This window comes from Lutjanus erythropterus, chromosome 16 (assembly GCF_056507025.1).
Source record: "Lutjanus erythropterus isolate fLutEry1 chromosome 16, fLutEry1.hap2, whole genome shotgun sequence".
Lineage (NCBI taxonomy): Eukaryota > Metazoa > Chordata > Actinopteri > Lutjaniformes > Lutjanidae > Lutjanus > Lutjanus erythropterus.
This window is the reverse complement of record NC_139332.1, coordinates 17,027,501-17,051,585: the sequence shown is the minus strand read 5'-3', so window position 1 is coordinate 17,051,585 and position 24,085 is coordinate 17,027,501. Positions and strand designations below refer to the sequence as shown.

The following is a 24,085-nucleotide window of genomic DNA, read 5'->3' as shown; positions in this document are numbered from 1 at the left end:
CAAAAACACATTTTTGATTTACAAAAACACATTTTTGATTTACACTCAGTTGCCACAATATTAAGTATGATAAAACAAATACAGTCTAATATGGCAGCCCTGCAAAAAATCTACTATCATTTGTTAAAATTGTTTTTGGTGATTGAACTTAATGATTGTTTTGGAGGCGGCTGTTTGTGGTGCTGTTGACCCATACCGGGATAAAATGATCACCTTTTTAAATGCCCAATGATTAGCATTGCTATTTCAAATTTTAATTATCATTAAAAGCATGTTTGATTTCCCAAGCTTTCAAAAACTCACAGTAAATACTGTCCAGCATCAACCAAATTTAGCAACAGTCTCCTAGACACACGTGCAGCATGTAACATTGGTTTGTTTTACATAAATGACAATATTGACATTGCAGAGGCCATGATGCCATTTCAAATCGTTAAGATGTTTTCAATATAAAACTTAGTGAAATGATTTTAATCTGTGTCAGTACTTTTTTGAGCATTTTTAGTACAGTTTAACATTTATATGTGATATTGTGATATGAAGTTTTGATAGTTTCTTCTCTAAAACTGTATTTAGTCTTAGTCTTAGTCTTAGTCTTTCTGTGGGCTGTGCTGTTCCTACTGCACACTTCACTCAGCTATGACGTGGCGTAGCTGAACGAGCAGTCATAAAAGCATTGCACAGGTGATAATGGGACAACAGCTTAGAAGAGAAGATAAAAGGATTATGACGGGGTGACAAATACTAACGTTCCAGACTTTTTGGACATTGACTCAAGTCACTGTCTGACCCATCAGCTGGTCCAGGTCAGCAGCTCCACAGCCTCAAGCCTTAAAGTAGCCACCACTCTGTTTGACACTGAATCCTCAGTGTGTCACGTTCACAGGAAGTTGGCTCCTTATGTTGTGTGTCATCGGATTAGTCTCAAGCAGGATGTCTGTCACCTGATAGATGCTGGATTATGTCCAACAAAAAAGATGCATTTTCCAACAAATGAAAATGTAATCGACCAAATATGTAGAAAAATAATAGTTCTAATGAGTATTGACAAAGCATGTTGCTGGCACACACTTAAAACTGGCAACTCTCCATCTTGACTACATTCTGTATGAAGACATAGATCACATACATTGTTAATGCATGTAATTATTAATTTCTTTTTTTTATGCCTCTGTGCTGGCAAAAGCGGTTGCTAGAGGCATTATGTTTTTGTGTTGTCCATCTGTCCATACACAACATCTTAAGAATGCTCTGATGGAATTTTTTCAAACTTGGCACACATGACTGAATCAAGGCTGAACTGATTAAATTTTGGTGGTCAAAATTCGAAAGTTCAAAGTCACTGTGACTCGGTGGCTGTTCCATTCTTGTGAATACGATATCACATAACTGTCTTGAAGGAATTTCTTCAAATTTTGTACAAAGTTCACTTGGACTCGAAGATGAACAAATCAGATATGGTAGTCAAAGTTCAAGGTCAATGTGATCTAAAGTCCATCTGTCCCATTCTTGTGAATGCAGTATCTCAAGAATGCTTTATTGGATTTCTTCAAACTTTGCGCAAGTATACACTTGGACACAAGAATAAGCTGATTTTGTGGGTCAAAGGTCAAGGTCATCGTGACATGTTTTTGGCTATAACTCAAGAATTCAAACACTAATTATGACAAAATTTCACACAAGTGTCTAACAGTGTAAAATGATAAAGTGATGTCATTTTATATTCAAAAGGTCAAAGGCCAACTTCACTATGGCATCATAATGTTTAGGTCTCTATCAGTCATCTCTACCCCTCTGTAAAAATACTCTCTAGATGAACTCACTCAAAATTTTTCACTGGAATAACATGTGTCAGTATAGTAATTAAAAAATAAATGTCATACCTTTTAGTTAAAATCCTTCACAGTCTTCACTACTTATATTACACAGATATGGATGTAAACTGGAACTTGTTTGGTTCACGGAGGCATACAACCACAAGGCGATAATTCTAGTTGTCTTTACGTTGATTTATGATCTCTTTAAGCATCACTACTTTCTCTCTCAACATCAAACAAGCTGGTTGTCTTTAAAATTACTTTTGTCAATTTTACTTCTAACTAGGACTAACCTGAATGTATCAAAGTTTCTACCGTTGCCATGGTAAACAATGTCCCAATCTGTATTAGAATGCTTTGTTTGTTTGTTTGGTTTTTTTGAAGAGTGAAAGGAGATGAGGCGTTGGCTGCATTGAAAAAATACTAATAAAAAGAAACGAAACGGACCCTCTCTAAGGCCTTTAACTAATCTCAGATCCTGCATACATGAAAACCAGGTGTGTGTGCATGTCATATGAGCTCACAGAACTGTCTTGAGCGGGAAATTATCTTTGCAAAGGAGTGTTTCTGCTGTATGTGCACAAATGCAGCCCTACGAGCACAGGGCTGTGACAAATGCAAGCTTGACCCTCTGTCTCTCTCACTTCATCCTGTCCTGCTCAGATTCTCCTGAAAAATCAGACAAAACAAACCTGTGTTTACATCTCTACACTGAGTAGTACAGTAGCTACTAAAAAACAGTTACTTAAGTCACTTGAGCAGATAATGTGTTTTTGTGGCCTTCTACGGAGGTAACTGTGTCTGTCTTTTTCATCTCAACAGAAAGTGGAACTGAAACTTTCTGTCCTGTTTGACTGTCAATGTCTCACTAATGCTCCTCTCGTTATGTTGCTTAAGTCAAAGGAAAAGACTGTTGCAATGCTGACGTGTTATATTTTCATCCTGGCTGTGAGTCTGTCGATAATTAATTCAGAATTTTTTACAGCTTAACACATTTGTAAATAGATGCTGTAAATGATGGTTTGACTGTCTGTCAGGATTGCACACATGGAAGATGAGCTTAGTGGCTTTTCTCAGCTGGCCACAGTTTTTTTCTCTCCAGCCCATCCTGTCATTGCAACACTTAACAGCAAAAAACAAGCTTTTAGCATGTTGTCCTCAGTAAAGCAGCGTGGCTGGTCGAGTTAAGTGCAGACACAGCAGTTTGTGATGGTCAGATGACACTTAACTACTCTACTAAGGTGCTTCTGTTCTCCTGTCCTCCCTGTGAAATGCACACTAATCATTTCAGCAGAATATGTGAACCTTCAGGTCATGCACCGCTAAATGTGATATCATGTTAACCTGCTTCATGCTCTCTGAAAGACATTTTGTGGTTTGGATTTTTCTGGCACATTTTCATTGTCTCTTTTCTCATAAAAGAATTCTCATTGCAAAATCCTCCCTCGCACTGCAGCTCATGTCAGCATATAATGACAGTTATATTGATTCATGTGTGGGTTTGATTGAATCATACTGCTCAGATGCGTAATCTGTTCTCTGGATTTTTTTAACTAGACTCTGACAATCAACAGATTTTAATTGTGATTTATTTACACATTTTGCACTCAGATCTTGTGTAGCATTTAATTAACTCAGTCCCTCCAGTTACTTTCCACCCCCGTCAATCCAGCTTGTTGGGGTTGTCTTTGCTGAATCCTCCCCCCTCTCCAATTTCTGTATGTCTGCAGGTGATCCAGTTCGCTCTGAGAGACTACATCCAGTACTGGTACTACACTTTGAGCGAGGATGAGTCCTTCTTATTGGAGATCAGACAGACGCTACAGAATGCCCTCGTCCAGTTCTCTACAAGGTACAAGACACACATACGTTTTCTGTTTTGATTTTGAATGTTTTCTGTATTTATGTTTTTTTTTCCAATGTTCTAAATTATTATCGTGTGTGTTTTATGTGTCAAGGTCCAAAGAGGTGGACTGGCAGCCTTACTTCACCACTCGCCTGGTGGACGACTTTGCCACCCATTTACGTGTCTTTAGAAAAGCCCAGGATCGCCTCGCCGACAGAGAGGACAAGCAAAGTAAGAGGACACATTCGTACACACTTGCTTTTTCACTCACGGTTGATGCAACTTGTCTTTAACCTAGTTCACAGAAGATCTTTGAGTCCACAGCCGAATATCAGCCTGATCCAATTTGTTATGCCACAATTAGAGTTGGGACAAAGGACCAATTTCATACAATTGTGACAACATGATTAATTGATAACATGGTCATTTGCTTGGAGGACTAACAGAAGCATTAATGAGTGTCATGCCAGAAATATTAAATACTTACTTGTTTTGATGTTGATCTGTCCAACCATAACTTTCAGTCTGATTGTGTTTGACTCATTTATCCAAACTTAAAAAACTGTTGGTATTGGTAGAGGACATGTGTGTTGTTCATAGTGAAATATGGTTACTTTAAAAAACGCATCTCTTTGTGAAGAGGAAAATGCAAAAAAACTACAAAATGATTATGATTGTGCTGCAGAAACATTATTCCAAAGTAAACAGCCAGATAATGATGATTTTAATGATTAAAAAAAGAGTGATGTCTCAACAGGGGACATAACAGAGGAGCTGGTGGACTCCTTCTTTGAGGCCGAGGTGGAGATGGAGAGGAAGATTTGTCGAGATGTGGTGTGTACTTCACACAAGGATGAAGAAGGTAAACGCACTGCAGTTCACACTGTCATGAAGAACTCTTCCCACTAATGTGTTGCCACTCAATGCTGCACCTAGTAAAGACTAAACATATGCCGTGTGTGCGTGTGTCAGGTTTTCTTCGGGACTTGTGCGAGCTGCTTCTGTATCTGTTACTACCTCCTGGAGATTTCCACAACAAGAACATGAGATACTTCCTAAGGGTGAGTGCAAATAAGATAAACACTCTCACTTACACAGTCTGTCAGACGATCACAACACACATGACTTCACTAGTCTGAGATGTGAATATGAGGCGCAAAATCACGTATTCAGTCACACAATATGTCATACAACCTGTGCTGTTAATTTATCATTTGAGCCACCGGCCAAATGCTGCTACCACTTTGGCTGCCAGCCATCAGTATTATTTCCCAACAACACTATACTCCTGAATAGATTACGTTGCAGCATCAGACCACGTGGCTGTATGTTTGTCGTGTAGATTGTTATGAAGGTGCCTGAAATGCAGTCTGATGTTTTTGTTTTTTTTAGGAGGTGCTGGCACGTGGTGTGCTACTTCCTCTGATCAATCAGCTAAGCGACCCAGACTACATCAACCAGTTTGTCATCTGGATGGTGAGAGCCGACACTCACATTCATCCATCCCTCCAGCCTGTTAGCTGTTACCTGAACCAACTTTTTGTAAAAAATAATGTAAAATATCATGAAGGCAAATTAAATTAAGCAGAATGACTGTGTAAACTTATGTGATTCTGTATAGATCCGGGACTCCAGCTGTAACTATGAAGCCTTCATGAACATCCTGAAGCTGACAGACAAGCCTGCTGAGCTGGAGGCCGTCAAGGACAAGGTGATGGAGGAGCTGCAGTACCTCCGCTCACTGGACACAGCTGGAGATGGTGGGCACTCACTTTTTCCTTACTGACAGACAGATGCACACACATGAAAAAAGTTGTTTTCACCTTTGACACTTTCGAAACAAAACAAACTCAGTCCTCTGAAATGGATCAACAGAAAAGGGACTCAGTTCTTTTGCCTTCATATTGTCAGTTCATTTGAAAGAGTATTCGGTTCTCTTCCTGGTCCACTTCAGCTCTGATGGGGCCTCGTTCTGTTCCCACTGTCCCTGGAGCACAGGTGTTTCCATACACATGTAAAAGGGGCGAGTGTCTTTTATGTCGTATAATTCTCCACTTTTTCTCATTTTATTAAATGTGGTGAAGTACTTTTGATGTAGGTTTTATACTTAAACACAGCACTGCAGTGTGGTCTTATCATATGAATCGAGTATTAGTGGAAAACCTCAGTGTTTTTGTGCATTGTCAACAGTTGCCATTGATATGTACCTTGTTCCATATCTGGAGAAGTACAGTAATTTCTACTTTGGACCAAAACTCTCCTCATCCACTACTCTTGCTAGCATTACCAACAGCCATGATTCCATCTATTTGAGTGTGCCCGTAATTGCATACTAATGTACTATTCATACTAAGTATGACAGCAAATTGAGTATGTAGTGTGTTTCAACTTCATAAGAGGATTTTGTATGTACAAGAAATGTCCAGATGTATATTAGATTAGCAAGAATTTGTAGTATGCGCCATGAGTTTAAATACTCAGCCTCAAAATGCATTGTATCTCTTAGGGCTGAACAATCAATCAAAATTTTATTGAAGCGCTAGCCCCCTGCTGGTAGTGACATACTTAATTGTTCATTTAGTAGGCAGTATTGTGTGTTCCAGTGCTCCAGTGCAATAGTGTGTCATCGTTTTACAGCAAGCCTGTATGGCTAAAATACAATGACGAAGGGTGACATGAACCTGGAGCACTTTGTATTTGCATTTCGCAGGTTAAGCGAACCACAATACAGACTCCGAGGAGAACCATACTCAGACTTCCTCCCAAGAAGGTCTTAGTACAGTTTGTTTCTGGGGGATCAGAGTTATTCTGGAGTGTTCACATATGCGCAAAAAATGCTGTTCTGAGCTGAAAGGGACCACAATTTTGTGTAAAAACACAATAGTGTGATGGGGAAGGCACAAAGCACATACATTAAGATTTGTTTTCCTCTCCTCCATGATGTCTTCGTTTCTCTGTCCTTCAGACATCAATGTAATCAAGAACCAGATTAACAGTCTTCTGTTTGTGAAGAAGGTGTGTGAGACCAGGATCCAGAGACTGCAGTCTGGCAAGGTGAGAAACTGCAGCACAGCCTTGTATTGCTTACACTAGAGAATCCAATAAAAACACACATTACCATTTGTTAGTGTGATGGTAAAATATCGTTTGCAAGTCTCAGCTGCAATCGCTCAAAGTCAGTTTGTTAGTGAAGTCTTTTGGAGCCGGCTAGTTTAAGAAAACAGTTTTATCTCTGTACCAGACTTTGCTTATCCTTTTCCTGTGTCATGTAGGAGGTGGATGCCTTGAAGCTGGCAGCCAACTTTGGCAAGCTGTGTGTTATCCCACTGGATCACATCCTCATCCACAACATCGCCCTGCAGTTCTTCATGGGTAATTCTGGAAACCCATCATCACACACCACGGGTGCCAAACGTCACTGTAGTCATCCCATGGCCTTAATCCTGAACATTCCTGTTAATCGTCCTTATAATCCATAACTTATTCCATTTCTCTAGACTTTATAACCCCGACCTGCCTCATTAGGTACACTCCTCAGTCCCACATGACCTCGTCACAGATTTTAAAAGGTCACAGATCAGATTTCCATGGAGTGCGTGTGTGTGCAAACAAGGAGTCATACCAAGTTACGTCAGATCTGGTGTGGAAAATGAGCAAGAGCCCACAGCCTAAACATAATAGCTGGTTCTTTCATTGAAGCATTTGCCCTGCTTGAAATGCTCGATTAAAAATGTTTTTTTTTTAAAAGAATGAATATATTTGGATCACCAAAACACCAAAATTTTAACCAACCAAAGTTATAAAAGTGGAAGGCCCGAGTAACTATTTAACTTAAGAGTGTAGATGTTTGTAGAATGTAGATGGACCTTTGGTTACAAGATCAGCAGGCAAGACAAGCAGCCAAAAGGCTATGGTCCACTCACTGTGTATGTAGGTATAGCCAAAGTGCAACTGTAGATGAACACCATTTGGACCAACTCTCGTGTGTCTGTCAATCCAGACTTCATGCAGGCGGCGGGGGCCCAGGCCGAGCTGTTCTTCTGGCTCACTGTGGAGGGCTACAGGGTAACGGCTCAGCAGCAGCTGGAAGCCATGCAGGGCTGGCAGAAAGATGGCAAGAAGCAGCCCAGCGCCACCAAAGGGCTGCTGAAGGCTGCTGCACTGGGTGTCTACGAACAATACCTCTCTGACAAGGTAGGAGGCGTGTCTTTCAGCTTAAGTGTTTTAGCCATAAAAGAGATAAACACTAAAGAAAAATGTTTTGATCTCACAAGAGATCTCATTACACTTATTTTGGGTATTTTCTTGGTTAATTAATAACATTGTTTTTAAGTACCAGTTCTTTAGCCAGAAAGATAGTCGATCGTTGGGTATCATTCCCAGGATGTCAAATACAGACGTTCTAGGTGGGTAAAGTGTTCAGAGCACAGCAGCATAGTGAGAAAATAAGGAAGTACTGTCAGGTACTGGCAGGTAGCTGCAGGGTCTCTGCAGATACAGACAACACCACACACTTCCACTGAATAAGTGATGATTGAAAGGGATTATGTTTATATGAGCCAATAATATGTTTTTTTCTTAAGATTTTGTGTATTATGCCTTTTAAAATGCATTTACAAACACCCATCTGCCCATTTTTTCTTTCCCAACAGGCTTCTCCCAGGGTGCAGGTGGACGAGGCGTCCGTAATAAAACTTGGGGAGAAGCTACAGAAAGATGACCCCACACCAGAGATATTCGATGAAATCCAGAGAAGTGTATGTTTTATCAGTATATGGGTGAATTTTAATGAACCACACCAACACATGCCAATGAAATTGTATTCACTTAGTTGCATCAGTGTTTCCCATAGAATATTTTTCAGGCCTGGTGATGTTCACTGAAAACAACCCTGAACAAAATATAGATTGACACAGTTGGCTTCAGTCAGATAGTGCAGCTGGCAATCAAGTTATTATTTGTGTTCAAATTTCTGTTTGCTCAATATAAGACCTCAATTAAAGTGATCACAAGGAGAAGATTATTGAAAAAGCTGAGTTTATTGCATAAAAGCATAAAAGCTGTGTACCCTTGAAAAAAAATGAACATACGATGAACTTACAGTACATGATTCATTGCTGCACTTTACTGTCCCTGGCATGGAGAAAAAAAATCACCATGGCAAAAAAAAAAAATTTTTCCACCATGAAGAAACTCCACTCAAATGTCACACACAAGCATTTATTTTAAAATGACGTGAGATTGTTCAGGCATTGCACAGAGGCCCCCACAAAGGCAAATCATTCATTTTCTTGTTCTTTTTTTGAATGTGAGGCCGAGTTTCTGTTGCCCACTTGTTAAACAGTTTCACACTCATTTTACTCCAGGTGTATGACATGATGCTACGTGACGAACGCTACTACCCCTCCTTCAAGCAGAGTCCACTCTATGTCCGCATGCTAGCAGAGCTGGACATGTTGAAAGAGCCAAGCTATCGGGGATCTGATGACGGTGACGGGGAATCCTTCAATGGCTCTCCCACAGGAAGCATAAACCTAGTAAGTTTGTTCAACTTCCTGTTGCAGGGCTCAGAAAAATGCTGATGTGGAGACATTTTTTTTTTATCCATCATCCACGATAAAGCTGCACTGCACTGTGTTATTGGGATAAATGATTGACTTGTCTCTTGTGATTTCAGTCTTTGGACGACTTGTCCAACTCCTGCCATGATGAATCTATGCACCTACATGCCTTCATCTCTGACACAGGTACACATGCACACATTCTCTCAGAGTTTTAAATGCGCTCCTTTTGTGAGCATTATTGCGATAAAGTCTAAAAGTTTGAGGCTATGCATTTTCTGTAAATCAGTGTGACAAATTTTACACTTCATTTGACTTTTACTTGGTGTGGGATTAGGTTGTAACTAAGAGTCTGTGAATTAGTTGAGTATATCAGGTATCTCCCCTAGTCGTCCCTCCCTGCATGTTCTTTTTCTTTCAACGTTTCACCTCCTCTGTTCATCATGTCTGCTGTGCCACTTCATACTGTTCCAGTATTCTTTATTTCTTTCATTCCATCACCTTCACTATTTTTCTGTTCTTCCTTTTTCCTTCCTCCTCCCTCCCTCCCTCTTTTCCTGTCATTCTGTCTCTCTTTTATCACATCCCCCCCACCCTCTGCTCTGCATTCTTTCTTTTGCTTGCTCTTCCTCCCCCTCATACTTTGAAACTGCACATTCTTTTCTTTCTTTTCCCCTCTGTCTTTTCTGCTTTCATCCACCCCCCTCATCCTCCAATTCCCATTTTGGATGTATTACCTGGGCGGGGTAGCTGACGCTTGTCTTCCCGGCTTCTGGGGTGCTGCAGGGGTTTGCAACGACCACGGTAAGACCTACGCGCTGTACGCCATCACTGTGTTCCGACGCAACCATGACGGCAGTGAGGACTGCTGGAAGACGTATCGCCGCTACTCGGACTTCCACGACTTCCATATGAGGATCACAGAACAGGTGTGTGTTAGTGTTTAAACGTGGAACAACAACCTGTGAACTTGGTCTCCTTCTGAGTGTATTTAATCTGTTTTAGTTTGAGAACCTGGCGTCGATCCTTAAGCTGCCGGGGAAAAAGACCTTCAACAACATGGACAGAGACTTCTTGGAGAAGAGAAAAAAAGACCTCAATGCTTACCTACAGGTAACAGCTTTACATGTCAGTGTTGAGTAGTCAGATTTTGAATGCCTTTTTTGCCTCGCATCATTTGGTGGAGTGTGTATTAATAACGTTTGCGTTTGTGTTCCAGTTGCTGCTGAACCCAGAGATGGTGAAGGCCTGTCCAACTCTGATTCCTTATGTCTATGACTTCTTAGAGAACAAGGCCTACAGCAAGGGCAAGGGCGAGTTTGCACGCAAGGTCAGTACAGTTTGTCAAACATTTCAGTTTAATTAATTTACTAGCAAATGACTGCAGATACATAACTGAGGTTGTGTTAGACTTTCCCTTTGTCTGTGATTTTGATAAACGTTTTTTTTTATTTCACAATATATTATTACATGTATTTTAATTTTTTAAATTATGATTTGACCTAGCCTATTTAATATTTTTTTCAAAAACAACTTGATTACAATAACATTTAATAAACAGAACAATGTCTTATGTTTATATTAGACATGGAGGGGAAAGAGGAACAGATTTTCACTTTCACTTTTCATGTCAACAATTGAGATGTGCTGAAACCACAAAGTTTAGTTTTAGCAACTTGTTTGGCCTTCATCCTCCACCATATCAGTCCGTCCTTATTCACAAGAACAGGATGGAACAATGTTTATAAACCACATAATTATTAGTGTTGCCATCTTGGTAACTTTGTTGCTAGATTTAGGGGTTTTTTTTTTAGCCCTCTTAGCACCTTTATTCCTGAAAAGCAACCCCCTCTTCCTGCACTATGTGCAGGCAGTCAGGTGTGGCACATGGGGGAGGCAGGTTTGAGCATCTCTCTCACTCTTTACCTCCACATCTCTGGATTAGGATGTACCTATAGCTTGTAAATATGTACATCATTCATTTGATTTTCTCCCTTGATTCCTTTGAATGTTTTAATATTTTTTACTTCAAAAATATGATGGCCCTGTAGTGAGTGTGTAATTATTTGGCTTATATATGGCTTGAGGTGATCTCTCTTGCACTGCTTACAACACTACCACTCATTAAGGTAGATTTCCTTCAGTGTTTAAATCTGTCAGAATGACAGATGGCCTTCAGATTTTTTGCACATGTTAAAATTTTCAGCCAGTGATGGAAAATATTTGGTTAACGTGACCTCTGATATGATGTGTGTAGTTAAGATTTTAGTGTGTTGTACATACAAATGTATACTCATAATCACAGGGAGATGCTCTACTTTACAGATGACTAACTTGTGACAGGTTTTATAATATACATTTTTTTCCTTTTCTTTTTTTTTCCACCCTTCAGATAGACACATTTGTAAATCCTTTGAGGAGCTCTATGAGGAACGTGTCCAACGCGGTGAAGGCCCTGCCAGACAGTCTGGCTGAGGGCATGACCAAGGTCTCTGATAACATGGGCCGCATGTCAGAACGACTGGGCCAGGACATTAAACAGTCCATACTCAAGGTAACACCATCACATAGAGCAAGTACATTTTATCCTAGTAAGGGAAGGCAGAGCAGTAAGTTTTTTAATTTATTTTTTATCAGTTTGTGTTTTTACCATGTCCTGTTATCTCAGTTCATCCAGCCTCTAACCATCTGCTCTTCTTTTTTCCCAGGTGCCTCCACTCCTCCCCAAGTCTGAGATCGACCCTGAACACTGTCGAGTCTCTGCTCAGCTTGATGACAATGTGAGTTAATCGGCATGTTGGTTTTGTGATTTTATTCATGTATTTATTTATTACTTATGTAAAGTGGTCATTCATATGTGTATTTATTTGTGTCCAGGTGGATGATAACATCCCACTGAGGGTGATGCTGCTGCTAATGGACGAGGTGTTTGACCTTAAAGAGAAGAACCAGTGGCTGCGCAGGAATATCAAGAACCTGCTGCAGCAGCTCATCAGGGCCACATATGGAGACACCATCAACAGGTCAGAGGGCAGACTGAATACAGTTCACAAACCCTGGGGAAATATAGGCAAATATACAGCAGAATAGTCATAAATTAGCAGAAGGGTTTCTGCACCAACCAAAACAAGTCTATAAATTATCCCATACTCAACCAAACCTATTAACAATCTTGCAGAACTTCATTTGATTTAAGAACGATGGAGGGTCTTTTAATCTTTTTGTCAGTGGTGTTGTATCATCCAGACCTTTATCATAACTGACACTGAAATCTCCATCATATTTACTACATCACCATGGAGTTAAGCTGTTTTTGTGGCATGAAAAGAGGTGTCTCAACTTGATAAACATTTAAACAAAAAAAGAATATTTTAGACAAACAAAATGCACAGTCAGTATCTTTTTTGCAGAACCAATTCCACTTGAGCAAACAGCAAAATAGGATTAACATTCATGGATTACAAGATGTGTGTACAGACAGACTGAACACAAGCACACGTCCATCCAGAGCTCCAGAAAGTCTCTCAGAAGTCTTAAACACAGAACAAAGAGCATTAAATACAACATGAATCATCTTTCATTTTTGTCTCTGTAGGAAAATTGTGGATCACGTGGACTACTTGACCTCCCCAGAGCAGGTTGCCGACTATGTCAAGAAGTTCAGGTAAATCCTCCCCTTGTCTTTCAGATAACTCTGATTGGTCAGAAGAATTATAAGTAACCCTCAGTGGCTCTGTCTCTGTGCAGGGATTCCTACTGGCCCAATGGTATTCTGGCTGAGACCCCACCCCGTCGGGACAAGAGCATCCGCATGAGGACACGAGTAGCTGCCAAGACCAGCCTGTTGGGCATCATGCCAGGTGAAAACACACAAACAAACTTAATCTAGGCATCACTCAGCCTCTTCCTCCTACTCGTCATCCTCGAGGCCTTCTCTCTTGTGGAGCAGAAACATACAGTTGGAAAACACCTCTGATAAGACATAAGTCTTACCTTTGTGTGGTTGGTCCAGGTTTGTTTTACACTGTGGACTGGGTGTATTGTCCCCCCTTGTGGCAGACTAGTCAATTATGACTACTGTAATGAGGCAAAGAATACAGTGCATTTAAGAATTTACATCGACAGGAGACACACATCAAATTTACACTTTAATGGAAGTTTTTTCAATAATTTTTGTAGTTTTACAAAGAAAAGAGTTAAACAGTTGATCTGAAGAAATTCATATTTACATTTTTACAAGTTTGGAGCTACATTATCTTCTCTACTGTAGCAACTGTTTCTCACCTGTCCCTTTTCACCTTACATTCTGTAAAAGATTAACGTTTGCCTCACTCCTTGAGTTTCGTGTCTCTGCTTATTTAACTAAACAGCTCAATGCTTCAGTCTTCCCCAATACAACAGCAAAGGGATAATTAAAGGACCAGTGTGTGGGATTTGGCATCTAGTGGTGAGCTTGAAATCGCAAACACCTTGTCTCTCCCTCCTGTTTCAAGCTTGCAGGAGAAACTATGGTGGCCACGAAACTCGTGAGAAACACGAAAGGACGTAACCAGAGGCAGTGTTTGGATTGTCCATTCTCAGCCGCTATTGAAACTAGGGATGCGTCCAACTAAAGATTTTCCTCTTTGACTAGTCTTCATTTGTTAAAACCATTAGTCAACTATTCATCAGACATTTATGATATAAATATATACATTTATTTTTGTGGCACAAAGCAAGCCGCCTAGCAAAAGTGGTGCAAATTGTGGATGTATGAAAACAACCAGCAAGGAGACAGAACATTCTGTTATTTTATTTCAACAGTATTATCTGTATAACCTTGTTCAAAACAGGAATAAAAAACTTGCAACTTCTGTTCCACTCCCTTTCTCTCCCTATCTCAGATGAGCTGAAGCACATCATAGGAGCGGACACCACGAGAAAGGGCATCCTCCGTGTCTTCGACATGTTTCAGTACCAACCCATGAACCGTCGGCTTGTCTACGTTTTCCTGGAGGGCTTCTTGGAGACGATGTTCCCCCAGTATAAATTCCCTGAGCTCTTCGTCAAGCTGCACTCCCGCTCGCCGCGCATCCACAGATACAGCCAGAAACTCAAATCCTCCTCGCTCAAGAGGTGACACGAGAGGACGCAGGCAGCGGGACGACTAGACACACACAGACTCGAGAGCTGAGAGTGAGAGTGGGGGGCCTGATGTGAATGTTGAGGTATGTGTGAGTGCGGGTGTGTGATTTCTGCCCTTCCACTCCCCTCGCACACTCTTTTCAGTGAAAACACTCCAATTTATCCAGCTGATTATTTCTGTCGAGACAGAACTGAAGGATGAACAACACACACACTCTGCCCTCCTCTCACACACATGCGCAAACACAAATCCTGTAATTTGCACCGAGACTGAACATGGCAGTCTTTTTCTTCAGTTTCAGATATTTTCCTCCTCTTTTTTGGACTTTATACTTGTGTTTAGCTTTATCCTGGGCCAGTTGATGCTGCTTTCTCGTGGTCCAGAGAGCAGACCACAGATACTGTATTGTTTTTAAACTGCAGGAGTAGATAGCATAGACCCACACCTTGCCTTACCTCCCCGCTTCTGTGTTGTGGCCGGCACAGCCCACCATCTCAGTGACCTGGCCCCTCAGCTGTAGTCAAACTTACCCTCATGCTGTAGACATTTTATCTGCAAAAGCTGCACATTTGCTCACATGCAAATGTTTTGTTTTCATAGCAACCAAATATGTCAATAGCACTGGGTCCAAAATGCGCTGTTTTTAAAATGTGACTGAACAAATATGGGTTGAAAAGGATGATTTACATTTTTATTGTCCGCATTTTTTCTACCCTCAATGCTTCTCGTGAGACATGATAAGAATTTTTTTTTCTTTCCAAAGTGTTACGTCATTTGTACTACCCAGGATCCTTGAAAAATAGGCCACACCCCCTTTAATGCTACTGTCATAACCTGTGACAACCAAAGCTCATGCTGTTCCATACATGTGTGTGCACTGGTTTGATGTCGGGATACTCTGAACATTACTGTGCTTCATGTCATTAAATGCATAGTTCGGATTGTTTGAAGTGGGCTTGTATCGGGTACTAATCAATAGTCAGTGTCTTACCTACAGAAGATAGTGGTTGCCGGGTAAGAGCAGCAGAGAGGAGTACCAGCATGGAAGCTAAGCAATGTACTGCTGTGGACAGCGCCAGCAAAACATATTTCAGCCACTTAAAAAAAGTCCAACTTAAAAAAAATATTATCAAATTAATTGTATGCTATATTTAGAATATTTTCACTGCTTTACTTGATGTTAAATAGCCTTTCCTGACAGGAAACCGCTACTATATAAGCTAAATGTCACTCTCTCCAAATCAACCAAAGTGCATTGGCGAAAATCAGCAATTTTACCTCACAAAACAAAGGACTTGCTGGTCCACCACTGCCTTGATCTTTTAGTTCGTTTGTGTTATTGCGTGACTTTGGTAAATCCAAAGTATCCTTTTAAAACACAGCAGTCACACAATAACACAAACTACCTGATCGAGACCAGCAACTCCTGTGCTCTATGTGGTAAAATTGTTTATTTTGTCCTTGGAGTTTGGTTGGTTTGGAGTGAGTGATATCTGGCTTATATAATGGCAGGTTCCCATCAGGAAAGGCCGTCTGACAGCAAGGTAAACTGGTAAAAATATTCTAAATATAGCACACACTTAAATTGATGTTGATTTATTTTTAGGTGGACCTTTTTTTAAGTGGCTAGAATACATTTTTCCGCTGACCCTGTCCACAGCAGTACATGACACAAATTGGGGGCGTGCTGATCGCCATCTACTGTAGGTAATACGCTGTTTAACTACTTCATACAGCCCCAGTTCAAATAATCCAAACTATCCCTTTAATCGTGTGAGAAAAGAGAACGCAAAGCTGTTCTTTTAATGACCTCAAAGGTCACGTGGGAGGCTGTCAAAACGCACCCTCAAAGAATGTACTCTCTGGTCTAGTCTGTATTTGGCTCGTGTAGAACTGTGTGTGAATGTGTGTGTGTGTGTGTGTGTTTAGCACAAAGATGCAACCCTCTTCAGTCAGAAACTGTGCCAGTGTGAGCTAGTGAACCAGCCTTAAAACTACATACAGTATATACTGACCAAGAGACGCACGCTTAGAGGTAGCTCTGCTTCACACGACTGAACGTTACAAGGAAATCAAGATAGAGATATGGAGATATATCCCTAATCACTTTTATTCAGAGAAAATGTCTTTAATTTTGTGCAATATTTTTTTTTCTGTAATGCATGTGCATTTTGAATCATTGTATACTGAAAACAAGTAATTCATATTGTTTTAATAGTTGAAAACATGAAAGAAGTTTCCCCACAAATGTCTTCTTATATCCCAACAACTTAACATTCCGTTGTTGTAAAAGTACAATGTTTATTTTACAGACTTGTTTTATAAGTCTGAGTTATTTTGTTTGTTTTTGGTGGCGTGGGGGATATTTTCCACGTATCCCCCGCCCACTCGTACAGAATCTGTGTTTGGGGTATGGATTGGGCAGTGGCAGGGGGTTTTCTGTGTCGCAGCCCAATGGTTAGCTCGTTGGGCTATAGCTAGTTCAGAGGCGGCGTCAAACAACTGCTTCTTTTTAACTCATAAGTGGCGTTTTATGCATTCAAGCCTGTTCTCTTGAGTGTGAACAGATGTTTGTTGTTATGAACGTACAGCCAGAGGGGCCGTCCCCTCTTCTCCTCCTGTCCAATAGGCTCACAGGAGAGCCAATGTCCTGTGACCAATGGAATCACTGCTAATGAGCACTTAACGTAGCAAATGTGGCCGGACGGAGCCCCTTTCTGCTGCAGTCATTGGATGGAACTCCCTCGTCTGCTTTGATTTGCTTGCACTGAGCAGCCCCGATGGACTCTGACTGGCTGAGCAGGAGGACATGAACTGGAGCCTCTCTGACTGGGAGGTGAATTTTGTCCCCGTGGTGGTGGAGGAGGTGTCTGTCACCTTTAACGTTCTGCACACCTCTCCATACAGGAAGGCTTGTCTTTTTTTTAACCCCAGTATTTATGATAATCTATGATAATGAAATTGTGCATATCTGTGTACAGTATGTGTTAATAGTGTGCCTAAATGTACTGTCAACTCTATTTTCATATTTTTCTTTAACCTAAAAAAAAAAAATCAATCAGAATGTCATGATCATTTTATGCGACTGAAAATGACTTTAGGGTGTTTTTTTGCATCATGCTTATCAAACTCTTCCTTGTGAGCAGTTGTGCTCAGATCAGTATAACACTAATAAAAGGTAACTCAGACTAACTGACCCACAGTGTGTGTGTGTGTGTGTCTGCTGGCTGCATTTGGGGTTTGTAAAGACTGACTGGGTACATGAAGACACTCATGGCTGAAGTTTCCCAGCAGTATTTGCAGGCATGGTAGCTAAATATCAGTCATAAAAAGACTGTTAAGACAGATGAACTGTTTCATCACTAAAACCTTTTTTTAGCCAGTATGGAAATAAAATGGGTTTTGAATTGTGTTCATAATGGTTTTAAAAAGTCTTAAATTTAACTTTTTAAAATGTACAGAAACTTGGACGTGTTAGTTTCTCTTGTTAGATCTGTACTCTAGCACACTGAATATGAAATTAAATCTGAAACAAAAGTCCTGAAGATGAGCTTTAATTTGATTTTTGTTGATATCAGGCAAAAAGTGCAAAAAATGAGTGGCATAAAAAAGAATAGATCTGTAAAAGAATAAAAATAAAAGTGGAAATATAAAGAGGAATAAAAAGTATAAATATTTTTTTAAAAACATGATAAAAACATGGAAATATATAGAAATTTAAAAAATATAAGAATAACAGATTTTTTCTGACATTTATGTATATATTTTAGACAATTGTGTACATATTTATTGCACAGATTATTATACTGTTTCTGTATATTTAAGATTTTTTTTTCAGTGTAATTTATTTTTTATCCCTTTAGCCAAAGCAAGATTAATTCATGAAGGAACTATTACCACCAGCTGACTGTCAGCTTTGCCCCTTTAAGGAAAAGCAAAAACAATAGGGACAAAAACAGGAAGAATAAAGGGGCTGCACTGGGAATGAAAAAATCATCTTATTTATATTTTTAAGGCTTATGTGGTCATCATGAGGTGCTGCTACTCCTTTAATTTATCCAATGACTTTTTAATAGCTTTATGTTGCATGCTCAAAATGAGTTTTCAAATAATTTTACAACTGTCAAAGACTCTGACCTGATGATAACTGATGCAGTTTTGCTTATATGTACTTAAGTGGTTTCTACAATAATTTAAAAAAGTAAGATATTTGTTTCTACAAAACGGTTCAAGGATGACAGAGAGAAAAAAATATATATAATGTCTTTAGTTTTTTTTTAATTCAACACATCAACAACTTTCAGAGTTATAGTGTGGTCTGTCCACGACAACAAAAATGTCATATGATACATATGTTACTCCAGTGATAGTGCAAAATCACAACATAACTTTCCTACAGACTCAAGAAAGAGCATCTTCTTTGTCCTGGTGTCACAGTGTCCATTAACACCCTGCAGTCCATGCTTGAGCCATTTTAAACATTTCATTCATGCTGTCATGTGAGGACCTTCACGTCTTCCTCTGCGCTTTTCCCACCGGGTCGACGATGACAACAAGCCCCCATGCAGCCAAACCTGAACGATAAACACAGGTGAGCATTTCTTGTGTAAAAAGACTACGAGTGAATAAAATGTCCAAGTATGGACCTGTTCCACGGCAGCCATATTAATGTGAAATAGTAGGGTAACATTAGGTGTTGTAATGATACTACTCAAGGTCCTGTCCCATTTAGTGTGGCCAGTGGTGGAGGAAGTATTCAGATCTACACTGTAAAAATACTCTGTTATATCATTGTTAACACCTGTGTTTACTATTTCATGTCAGCATGCCTGCTGTCTGTGAGAAGGGTCTTTTGCACAACTTACTAGCAGCAAATGTGATCTGTGCTACTGTCCCCATGGAGGTAGGTCCACCTTGTCTCAGCACTTTCCGGGCTGCATTGAACACGTAAGCTCCAGACAGGATCAAACCCCCTCCAGAGATCAGCCGACAGCTCCAGCAGCTCTTAAACAGCTGACCGGGTTGTGACACAGGGGCAGCCGTTCCTCCTGCTGGGGATGGTGGTGTTTCTGGTGCTGTTGACATTGTGCTACACGGTGCTTGCTAATGCTAAACGCTAACACACGTCCTGGTTCAAATCGTTTGGAGGCGTCGGACAAAAACGAAAAAAAAGCAGTGGTCAGTTTGTAGAAATCGTCTTCATTTGGTTAAAAATGTCGAAGTAGCTTTCGAAGTGCAAAGTTACAACCCAAGTTTATCTCAAGTCCTGCTCACGCTAGATATGGAAAGGACAGATTTCCTGCCGTGTCTACAAGAGAACTCTTGATTTGCGAAACTCTCGTGAGATTTGTACGTGTTGTTGTTGTTCACTGTGTACCTTGTACAAATTAATAATGTTTCAGAATATGGGAACACCGTGGTTAAAATACTGGTACGCGTAGGGACAGAACACGCTTAGCTGTGGTTAGGAAATGGTCGTAGTTTGAGTTAAAATTACCACTCTCGCGAGATTTTTCGCAGGTCTGGGTTTCCTTCTGGACGAGACCATGTGGTTCCGGGTTATGTACTTAGGTTCCGGTCTGGTATTTTCAAAATAAAGTTTTGTTTATGTCTAGTTCTCAGGTTTCCATTAGTGCTGTGAAAAAGCTGCTTTCTCTCATCCATCCGGTGTAGCTTATCAGATAAGGTTTTGAAAATGTAAAACGTGGAGCTGCTGCACAAACTGCGATCTTGATGATCAGATCAGATTTATACTGTAAACGCAACACTATTGGCGAGGGGAGCCTCTTATCATCTCCAGTAGGACTTCTGACCTCTCAGGTGCTGTGATGTAACTGCTTCGTCGGAGTTACGCCATTCATGTTTCTCAGGGAAGAAAACATGTTTTTGTGCGTTGTCGTTTTGGTCAGTTTTTCTTTAACTGTTGTACAAACAGAGCCTGTTACCGTGGACTCCTCGTACATTGCTGCTGTGTATGAGCATCATTTAATCCTGAACCCGGAGCCTCATGTCCCGCTGTCCCGAGCCGCTGCCCTGCAGCACCTGCAGAGAAACCTGGAGGTCTACGAGGAGCAGGCAGCCCGGGCTGCTCAGCAGGTATGAACACAACAGGAGAAACTTACAAGTTTTATTTTTCAGTTAGAAGTTGGGTTTCTTATTGCTCGCTTCATAAAAAACAGTATTTATATTCTTAATAGGACAGTTCACCCCAAAATCAAAAAGTTCCCCAAATTTTACATGCTTCAAAAATGGCTCTTGTCCGCCCTCCCCACTCGAGTTTTGTAGATAAGTAGACAAACTTCTGAATACATTTCTTTACTTTTATTTTATTTTATTTTTATTTATGCAATAATAACTACCAAGTTTTTGTTTAAGCTTTAATAATTGAATAATTGTTTATTATTCGCTGACAGTTTTTATCCAGAAACCCCAACATAATGTTTGTATTATTCGTTTATTGTGCATTTTCCTTCATCTTCCCCCCAGTTTCCTAAAAATCATGGATTTAGATTATCTTGGTGTGATTTGTCAGGTTTCGCAGATATAGGTCATAGAGATGTCTGCCTTCTCTCAAATATAATGGAACTAGGTGGACCTTCCTTAAGTGCCAAAAATCATTTGAAAAATTCAACAGCAATGTCTTTTTGCACAAATCATGACCTGGTTACTCAAGACAATCCACAGACCTTGATGTGAGCATTTTCATGTGTGAATTATTTTCTTTTTATTGTCAAAAGAAAGTAGTTTCTTATCAAATGGGTGTTTGGAGTGCCATTTAGTTCCACGAGACCGACATCTCCGAAATTTGTCTCCTGAGTCCTGTCTCAAGTCTATACTCTGTCCTCATTGTCCCTGGGTCAGGGTGCCCAGATCCTGGTGTTTCCAGAAGATGGTCTCCAGGGCTTCAACTTCAGCCGTTCCTCCATCTCTGGCTACCTAGAAACCATTCCTGATCCTCAGCAGGAGAGCTGGAACCCCTGCACAGAGCCAGCCAAGTACAACAACACTGAGGTGCACAAACAATCATACTTTTAGATTTGATGTTGTCACTGAACAGGCATACTGACATGGAGAAACCAGTAGGCTGCACCATTCTGTGAATAGAAATCACATTCGAGGTTGTTGTGTTTGACAGGTTCTCCAGCAGTTGAGCTGTATGGCTCGTCGTAACAACATTTACCTGGTAGCAAACATGGCCGACCTGCAGCCCTGCCCCCTGAAGACCGACCCCTCCTCCACCTGTCCCTCTGATGGACGCTGGCAGTTCAACACAAACGTGGTTTTCAGGTGTAGTGTAAAACTTTTAAAACAGAAATAGTTTAGCTGAAGTCCAGCAAGTGTACAGTTTCTTTGTGTGAACCGTCTGAATCTCTTTCGTGCAGGTCAGATGGCCTGCTGGTGGCACGTTACCATAAACACAATCTATACTTTGAGGAGGCCTTTGACAGTCCACCACAACATGAGGTCATAACATTTGATACACCTTTTGCCGGGAGGTTTGGCCTCATCACCTGCTTTGACATCCTGTTTCACAAGCCCACAGTCACTCTGTTGGAGAAGGTAGGAAAACAGCCTCTCAACCCTATATTACTGTGTGGTGTCCTGTTTTCCTAAAGGGACAGTTCAGATCTTTTGAAGTGGGGTTGCATGAGATACTTAGCCATAGTCAGTGTATTACCCACAGTAGATGGTGGTCAGCAGTTTGTAGAAGCAGCAGGAATGTACAATGTATATCACTCCCTCCAAAGCCTTAAACATTTTACCTCACAGAACACGGGAGTTGCTTGTCCTTCGATCTGTTACTTTGTGTTATTGTTTGACTTTGGTCAATCTGAACTAACCCTTCAAAACACCAAACTAACGGATCACGACAGTGGTTGCTGAGCAAACTCCCATGTTCTGTGAGGTAGAATGACAGTTTTTGTTACAGGAGTCTGGTGGTTTTAAGAGAGTAATATTTAGCTTTTGTAATGGCGTAGATTTGTGGGTGGCTAAAACATGTTTTGCTGCTGACCGTGTCCACAGTAGTACATTGCTTAGCTTCCTGCACCAGTACTCCTGCTGCTTCTTCAATCTGGGGCTGTGCCTACTACCATCTACTGTAGGTAATACACTGACTATCAATAAGTACCTCATAGAAATCCACTTCATATAAGCCGAACTACCCCTTTAACAACCATCTCTCCTTGGATCCCTTTCAGGGTGTGCGTCAGCTGATCTTCCCCACAGCCTGGATGAATCAGCTCCCTCTACTGGACACGATCCAGTTCCAGCGAGCATTCAGCTTAGGTGCCAACATCACCTTGCTAGCAGCCAACATTCGTAATGACCGACTCATCATGACAGGAAGTGGTATCTACACCCCTTTTTCTGCCACCTACCATCATGCCCAGAGAGGAGACCCAGAGGAGGGAAAGCTGCTGGTGGCCAGGGTGCCTATCTTAGACCCACTGTGGGCGGGGCAGAGCGTGGCCACAGAGGAGAGGGAAGACTCCACTCCATCTACAGCTACAGACTCTGGTTACTGTCACAAAGACGCCTGTGTTGATTCTCCTCCTGACATGGCCTCTTCAGTCCCTCCCTTCACCCCCACCGTCATCTCATCCATGATGTACGACCCATTTACATTCGTCCTCTTAAAGGAGACAGAGGGAGAAGTGAAGGTGTGTAACGGCACCTTTTGCTGTTACCTGCAGTACCGGTGGACACCACAAGGCAGCAGCAGAGAACTCTATGCATTGGGAGCATTTGCTGGAACACACACTGTGAACGGGCGCTACTCTGTGCAGGTATGAATGAAAAGTTTAAATATTTAAAGGGACAATTCTTCACAGAAATCAAAAGTGCACATTTTCAGCTGTCCTGGTGTGCTGTTTATCTGTCTAGATAGTTTTGATATACATTTATGAGTTTTAGAGATTTCTGCCTTCTCTCGAATATAATGGAACTGGATGGCACTTGGCTTGTGGTGCTCCAAAACTCGATAGCAATGTCTCTTGACCCGGTTACTCAAGATGATGCACAGATCTTGTTGTTGTAAGCAGTTTCATGTAGCAATTACTTTCTTTCTAGTAAAGGTAACGATACCAAAAACTTGAGATACAATAAAAGCATGATAAAAGAAAAGTCCACAGTACAGTAATTGTAATACTTAAAAACACAGAAAAATGCCAACAAAATAACACACCCCATAAAATTGACTTTATTAACCCTCTATGGTACCATGTTGCCCTCAGGCAACAAAGCCATTTTTGCCCTGTCACATCTCCACAATGCATCCCTTTAAATGATGCGATACTTTAAAAAAGAGGTAAAACCATAGGGAACCATTAACAATGCTTTAAGTTGTCACATGACCTCCAGGAAGCGATTTTGAAACCCTTCTTGGCGGGCTTTTTCTAAGGAGACAGCTCTGCTATCTTGCTGCAAAAAAAAGACTCAAAAAGTTATTTTTTGTCCCTTTTCCACCTGGAAAAAAATGTCTTCACACTAATAGGTGAGTAAACTTTAAGTTTTGATAGTTTCATGCAACTTATTTACTAATTTAATAGTGGATACTTGTTAAAATGCAGCTGTTGCCCTGAGGCAACAACGTGCCATCATGGAAAGTTGCAATGTTGCCTGCAACAGTGAACCATTATGGAATCACTATAGCAAACACAACACTGACCACTGGCCTATTTGGGTGGAGAAAAAGGGCAGATGCAGATACCCTGGATGTAAGGGTATAGTGAAA

General features: G+C 40.8%; 3 protein-coding genes across 7 annotated transcripts in view; 2 read left to right on the top strand and 1 right to left on the bottom strand.

Annotated features, from left to right (window-relative positions):
• The window catches only part of snx13 (sorting nexin 13), a 36,270-nt gene extending 18,725 nt beyond the window's left edge, over nucleotides 1-17,545 (top strand). For 4 of the 5 annotated variants that reach the window (XM_084738679.1, XM_084738675.1, XM_084738678.1 and 1 more), the window contains exons 5-25: nucleotides 3,548-3,669; nucleotides 3,776-3,894; nucleotides 4,421-4,525; nucleotides 4,636-4,724; nucleotides 5,056-5,139; nucleotides 5,285-5,423; nucleotides 6,629-6,717; nucleotides 6,936-7,035; nucleotides 7,664-7,857; nucleotides 8,316-8,420; nucleotides 9,030-9,200; nucleotides 9,341-9,410; nucleotides 9,975-10,153; nucleotides 10,230-10,337; nucleotides 10,444-10,554; nucleotides 11,617-11,778; nucleotides 11,933-12,004; nucleotides 12,102-12,247; nucleotides 12,820-12,888; nucleotides 12,972-13,084; nucleotides 14,108-17,545. In XM_084738679.1, the coding sequence (XP_084594805.1) occupies nucleotides 3,548-3,669; nucleotides 3,776-3,894; nucleotides 4,421-4,525; nucleotides 4,636-4,724; nucleotides 5,056-5,139; nucleotides 5,285-5,423; nucleotides 6,629-6,717; nucleotides 6,936-7,035; nucleotides 7,664-7,857; nucleotides 8,316-8,420; nucleotides 9,030-9,200; nucleotides 9,341-9,410; nucleotides 9,975-10,153; nucleotides 10,230-10,337; nucleotides 10,444-10,554; nucleotides 11,617-11,778; nucleotides 11,933-12,004; nucleotides 12,102-12,247; nucleotides 12,820-12,888; nucleotides 12,972-13,084; nucleotides 14,108-14,343 (2,583 nt within the window). In that variant the 3' untranslated portion in view covers nucleotides 14,344-17,545. The remainder of the gene's footprint in view (nucleotides 1-3,547; nucleotides 3,670-3,775; nucleotides 3,895-4,420; nucleotides 4,526-4,635; nucleotides 4,725-5,055; nucleotides 5,140-5,284; nucleotides 5,424-6,628; nucleotides 6,718-6,935; nucleotides 7,036-7,663; nucleotides 7,858-8,315; nucleotides 8,421-9,029; nucleotides 9,201-9,340; nucleotides 9,411-9,974; nucleotides 10,154-10,229; nucleotides 10,338-10,443; nucleotides 10,555-11,616; nucleotides 11,779-11,932; nucleotides 12,005-12,101; nucleotides 12,248-12,819; nucleotides 12,889-12,971; nucleotides 13,085-14,107) is intronic. The other variant, XM_084738676.1, reaches the window with a different exon arrangement.
• A 1,062-nt stretch (nucleotides 17,546-18,607) lies between these two features.
• On the bottom strand, nucleotides 18,608-19,849 carry LOC146312901 (distal membrane-arm assembly complex protein 1-like). The gene is made up of 2 exons (XM_084738681.1): nucleotides 19,215-19,849; nucleotides 18,608-18,923 (listed from the first exon to the last, which is right to left on the bottom strand). The coding sequence occupies exons 1-2, from the start codon at nucleotides 19,432-19,434 to the stop codon at nucleotides 18,859-18,861; spliced, it is 285 nt and encodes a 94-aa protein (XP_084594807.1). The 5' UTR covers nucleotides 19,435-19,849; the 3' UTR covers nucleotides 18,608-18,858.
• A 110-nt stretch (nucleotides 19,850-19,959) lies between these two features.
• btd (biotinidase) overlaps nucleotides 19,960-24,085 on the top strand; it is a 16,888-nt gene continuing 12,762 nt past the window's right edge. The window contains exons 1-5 of the mRNA XM_084738680.1: nucleotides 19,960-20,445; nucleotides 21,211-21,360; nucleotides 21,485-21,636; nucleotides 21,732-21,909; nucleotides 22,551-23,138. Coding sequence (XP_084594806.1) covers nucleotides 20,209-20,445; nucleotides 21,211-21,360; nucleotides 21,485-21,636; nucleotides 21,732-21,909; nucleotides 22,551-23,138 — 1,305 coding nt within the window. The 5' untranslated portion in view covers nucleotides 19,960-20,208. The remainder of the gene's footprint in view (nucleotides 20,446-21,210; nucleotides 21,361-21,484; nucleotides 21,637-21,731; nucleotides 21,910-22,550; nucleotides 23,139-24,085) is intronic.

Excerpts from the sequence above, each read along its gene's own strand:
- LOC146312901 (XM_084738681.1), bottom strand. The coding sequence starts at position 19,434 with ATGTCAACAGCACCAGAAACACCACCATCCCCAGCAGGAGGAACGGCT. Across the intron at positions 18,924-19,214 it reads ACAGATCACATTTGCTGCTA|GTTTGGCTGCATGGGGGCTT; the intron begins GTAAGTTGTGCA and ends TTTATCGTTCAG.